Source organism: Helicoverpa armigera, chromosome 22 (assembly GCF_030705265.1).
Source record: "Helicoverpa armigera isolate CAAS_96S chromosome 22, ASM3070526v1, whole genome shotgun sequence".
Lineage (NCBI taxonomy): Eukaryota > Metazoa > Arthropoda > Insecta > Lepidoptera > Noctuidae > Helicoverpa > Helicoverpa armigera.
Window position 1 is genome coordinate 9,156,739 of NC_087141.1, and position 5,899 is coordinate 9,162,637.

Sequence of the window (5,899 nt, forward strand, 5' to 3'; positions counted from 1 at the left end):
ACGCAAAACAACATTGAATGTGGTAACACTTACAATATGTTCGCTTAAAATATCAGGCAAACAAAAATGATAAATAAACAGTGAACTATTTAATGGTTTAATTTAAATAATTATTTTTAAATCAATGGCGTTTCTTAATCTCTTTTTCCTTTTCCAGTTCCTTCTTGACCTTGTATTTGTTGAACCTGACCTTGACTTTGACTTTCACTTCAAGGCGTTTCAGTAGTTCTGACATTTCTCCATCTTCGTCAGACTCCGAGCTGTCGGAGCTGTCTTCCTCAGACTCGTCGGGTTTGGGAGTAGATTCATCTTCATCATCTTCTTCTTCTGAGTCAGCAGGTGGCGCTGGGGTATCAGGGTCTTCTTCTTCCTCAGATTCTGGCGCTGGTGTGGTCACATTATTATCATCATCGTCATCATCGTCTTCTTGCAAATTCTCGAAGTCAATGCCGGTCACGTCTTGGAACCAGGAGTGGTAAGGTCCGGGACGAATGAAACCTAGTAGGAATAAAAAAATTGGTAGGTAAGTAACATGCAATACGTTTAAGAATTGACTTTAGAACTTATTTAAGGTAATAAGAATAGTATTTACCAGCAGGGAGTCCAGAGTGGCAGCCGAAGTCGCCACCAGCGACGAAGGATGTGACACCGATGAGGGTAGGTACTCCGTCGGAGCCAACGTGGACCAATGGACCACCGCTGTCACCCTGGGGAAAAAGAAATAGTTTAATTACATTAATAACTCTTAGATATATCTTAATCTCTATGTAAAAAAATAATTTCGAACGATTGGCCTTGGTAACCAATGGCAGTAGTTCTTTCATGTTTCAATATTTTTGGAATGAAGAATTTTTGAGAACATAGGTAAACCTAATGAAATGAAATATTTAAAGAGAAATATCTTTCTTACACAGAAAGATTAACCTTGAGAGTGGCAAAAGCTTTAAATATTTAGCAGCCGTAACTGATCGGTTAGTAATTTCAAGATTTATTTTCTAAGACCATGTATAAGTAGGCTACGTATGTTATGTATAAGCATAGGCGAAGTTTTGATCTCTCTTACCTGGCAAGTAGACTGTGAGGTAACGTTGAAGAATCGTGCGCAGATGGTGGTGTCGATGATGAGAGCGTTTCCAAAGATGGCGCCACAGGCAGGATTGGAGACGGCGTTCAGGTACACCCAGTTCAACACCTCAGTTACGGGTCCTAGGGACAAAATGTTAACAAATTGGTAATTTCTTTTGATATCAGGCTTCAGGCTTACTTGTCTGCTCGGGTAAAACGGGTTCAGTTTACTTTAGGACTCTCCTATTGAATAAATCATCGATGGATAAGGCATAAAATAATAGATATTTAAAAGAATGAAAAAACTGCTTTTTTACAGGTAATGAGTCCTACTAAGTAATTCTTCTGTAATGTGGCTGTGTTTTTGTTTATGCACAGATTACATTTTCACAAAGCACTAGACAGGCAATAATTTTACCTGTCTCGTCGTCGGGAATCAAACCTGCGACATGCAGCGCTGATTATAACTAGCTACTGCGCCCATCGAAACATAGAGTTGTCGCCTACAAACCTCACATTTGATGAGACCCTGAATTCACCATTTCCTCATACAATCTGTCTCGTTTAATTACTTGTCTACCAAATTGTTTTTGACACTTTTCTGGGTATTATTATCAGATTGCTTAATTGAAAAGCAATCTTGATAAGCATTTCCTACTGAAATTATGATTAAGAAACACTCGGTGTGTAGATTACAATCTATGTGTTGATTGTGTACCTTTTTCATTTACTTGCTTTAAAATAGCGTACCCAAAAATAAACGAAAAACAGCTCCCAGACCACTGAAGCAGACCGGTTTTTGATAGAATACTTTAAGAGTCTCTCTGGTGAAAAACCCCAGAACTCTCCACAGGATTTCCATTTCACAGAAATGAATTAAAACAAAAGGTAAGTAGGTAGGTACTGACCCAAAGTCCATGTCCTGCCGTGTCCACTGGCGTAGACCTGCTCTCCATCGTAGTTTCGGTAAGCATCAGCTCTCGACTGCACGCGGATCGGACTCAGCAACCCTGGAGGAAGAAGACATAATATAGAGATGGAAGAGAAATAAATCAACTAAAAACGTAACGTAACGTAAACGTAGCTAAATAAAAAGTAAAAGTAGGAAGCATCATTGATTCCGAGACAAGATTATGACAACGGCAAAATTTCAATAATGAGAGCAATTCAGCAAGTAGGTAATCATTTTCCCAACTATGTTGACTATGCTGCGCCGACGCCACATAAAATTGGGATAAGGGCAGGTGGATGATGATAATAATGAGGTACTCACTGCTGTAAACGAAAGGCCTCTGCACTTTAACAAGGGAGATGTCATGTGGCTGCACAACGAGCGGTAGCAGGTCATTGTACTGGGGATGGTTGTAGAACTCTGTGGTCTCGAAGATGTACTCCGGGTCGGTGAGGGACACCACGCCACCGCGGACGACAACGGTTATACGGCTGTAGACAAAAGGGAGAACATGAAGGGAGATTGAGGTACCAATAAATGAAAAAATAATTATTCAAAATACTGCTGCATAACAGCACTTTTTCAACGTCAAAAGTATGTAGGTACAAAAGACAGCCCCCAAAACGCCCACCCTCCTATGTGTTTTAACTATGTGAAAACTTAAGTTAGTTAATCTGCAAGTCATGCTCTGGAATTTGTCTGGCTTATGGTTATGCTTAGGCTAATAATGTTCTTTCCCATAGAACTTCTTGCAAACTTTGACTTTCATTTAGTCTTGTTTTATGCCATTCAACATGTCTTCTCCTGCTTTTGAAAACAGGACGTTTAAACTAAAAGATAAAGTAATCGTGTCGTATTAGAAGATTTTCTACAATAACTGTAGCTAACATTATTTCTAGCGATTGAAACAAAATAGCTGGTTAGATTATCTGTAACTCACCCAGCGGTACAATGAGCAGCAGTGATGACCCATTCCTTGGAAACAATGGAACCTCCGCAGCCGCTCACTCCCCCGACCTCACTAACCAGTCGCAGGGCAGCATGGTGAGGATGCTGACCAGGCCTGGCTTCCCAACCAGACACGATACGCGACGATGATGGTGCTGCATCGTATTCTGTAGAATAAGGGAGGATAGATGAAGCTGTGTCAGAAGGGTCTTAGGATAGGAAGATACAAACATGAAAAAGTATTTTTCTCATTTGTATAGAAGTTACTGGAATTTGTGTCTTTATAGAAAATGGAGCGTTACTGTGTCTCCTACTCGCAACTCGTTCAAAGGAGATTTACGTTCATTAAATTATGAAGATAATACAGCTTTGACTCACCTTCCCTGATTACATTGTCAATTAAGACTGGTTCTATATTTTTGGAACGAGCTGATACCTGAAATTGTGAAAGCTCTGGTTACATAACTGTTATTTATAATTCAACCCTTAGGCCGACTATTAATTCGTAATTCAGATGAGTTAGGTGAACTGCCACTAATTATTGAATGACTTAATTAACATATTACGTAACACTTGCAACATATTGCGTACATATAAAGTTAAAACAATAGTCTCGAAAGGCACTTTAAAAGCTTCATTGCAAATAAAAATAACTCCGTAATTCAGTTTACCTGTAAAACAGCTACCAGTAGAACGAACAAGCCCGATTGCAATAACATCTTAGATACCACTGATGATTGCCGAAAACCCGGCTACCATATTAACTTCCGAACAATCCAAGCTTAAATCACGCCAATTACTAGATCAATATCAATAGAATCGATAAGATAATACGGATTAATTAATTAGGGTTTATTAAAGTCAATATCTGCCGACAAGTTCAATCATTGATAGTCATCGTTATCTGATGATTTTAGTTCTGTTATGAAGTCACCAGAAATTCCTTGGAAAAATGGGAATTTATTAACTGTTTGGTTTCATTCATTGATTCAGTGATTTTTATTCCCGGGTCGGGATACTGTCAATTGAGGAGTCGACGTAGCCATTGATTTGGGATTCCACTCCATTCTGACTCACTGAGACTGTGAGATATTCATGCCGACCAAATATGTAAAAGTATTTGAACACTGCTGGCTTCAACTCAGGAGTTCCTCAAGGAGCTAACTTAGGGCTAGGTATCTATATTTACAATACAACTTTTTTTGCCTTGCGACTAGCGTAGTGTATTTATAGGCGTCCCGTTATTTATAGATATCAGTAGTACAAGTGAAGAAGAAATGAGGGAAACAAAAAAATCCTGCTGCCTTAGGAATATTCCCAAAAAATTTTCGTCACCACAACGATATCAAACGCTACCAATAATCGCATATTGATCTCCAATATTTCCGTGCTTCTCACACTTTAGATATCCTGTTTGTTATTATATCGAAGCATTTAATTTTCATTATTTTTCTTTATCATACTTATAAGCGATAATTCAGCGGCTATTGCTAGAGTTTGTAGGCGGGGAAAAACTAATGCTTGATACGTCATTTAATAAGAAAGATATAATCTATGCAATGTAAGTGATTCAATAGTTTTATAGCGCCAGATTGGAATCTCAAATCTGATTTTAAGTGATTTGTGCCTAATTGACTAATGCTCACGTGTTTGTAAACTATGTTTTTAATGAATGTTGAAAAATACTACAATTTGATCTTGCAATCCTGTTGGTCATAGGTCAATGCTGCTTGAGAGGAGAATAATGTGGGTGTTTGAGATAGTTACGAATACAGGATAGATCCAGCACCTAAAACTTGAGGATCAGGTAGTAGGTAACTATCTTCAAAAAATACATAGAAGAACTTTACTTAGGTACCAAAGGGAAGTATATAAGTGAAGTGTACAATGTCTACATGTGCCTAATAAAAAATAGGAAAAAACTATTGTTAGGTAGATATTCATATATTTCCTCGACTCCAACTACATCGATCAAGGAAAATCGAATAAACAACATTCATTAAAATTCGATGTACCTACCGTCTTCGAACATATAGGTAGGTCTCCGGTATATACTTATTGTTACATGCTGCTATTTTTATATGCTGTTGAATAACGAAATTCTATAGGTTCTTTAAAACTCCGCTCATATTTGTTGGAGTCTGGGCTTTAAACGCCACCAGAAGCCAATACAAAAACAATTCGTTCCACGAATTAAAATTAGTGTCGATAAGATCAATATCGATCGGATAGTCGAAGCATTGATTCTAATGGGTATTCCCTATGTAGCTACGTAGGTCGTGACGTAGCTAACTACCAGAAAAACTATCTAGGAAAGAACATCGTGTAGTCAAAATGATTAATTTTTGCAGTGTATATTTCCCCTCGTACAAGCAATTGTGACGAACTAACATCGTAACCACTGCATCACAATCGCACCTTCGAACGTCATCATATTATTTACATAATACAACATCGGTGACAAAACAAATGACGAACTTCCCAGTGACCTATAGTAGTGATTCATTAGTATACGACATAGTATAACTATTCTGTGGAAGGTCTACGTGACTTATGGCACGTTGAAGGGTGTTTCAAATAGGATAGTTTGAGTTGATGTGGTTGCGGTTGCTTTACTCGTCCGATGCACGGATGTTTGTTTGTTTTTATACTAAGCCTTCCTTGATAAACAAATCGGCTATGTAATACTGAAAGATTGTTTATTACATAAATTGGCTAACAAATGAAGTCATCAACGTTACATTTATTAGTGTAGACCTGTGTCTGCGCAAATGCTTTTGCACCATAATATGTCCTACGCAGCTGACTGATCTCCTTACTTGAGAACAGCCGCCGTTGCTGACAATCGACTTTGGAGGCCATAAGTAAAGCTACAGTTCAACATAAGTATTGAAGTTACACAGGATGAGGAATATAAGTAAATAACACAAAACA

At 38.1% G+C, this 5,899-nt stretch overlaps 1 protein-coding gene across 1 annotated transcript; it reads right to left on the minus strand.

Annotated features, from left to right (window-relative positions):
• Positions 1-74: 74 nt before the first annotated feature.
• LOC110373620 (serine protease 3) lies at positions 75-3,788 on the minus strand. Its single transcript, XM_021330937.3, has 8 exons — positions 3,637-3,788; positions 3,344-3,401; positions 2,958-3,132; positions 2,339-2,508; positions 1,974-2,075; positions 1,064-1,206; positions 593-707; positions 75-498 (listed from the first exon to the last, which is right to left on the minus strand). Exons 1-8 carry the CDS (start codon positions 3,682-3,684, stop codon positions 122-124), a joined length of 1,188 nt encoding a protein of 395 aa, XP_021186612.3. The 5' UTR covers positions 3,685-3,788; the 3' UTR covers positions 75-121.
• Between the last annotated feature and the right edge of the window lie 2,111 nt (positions 3,789-5,899).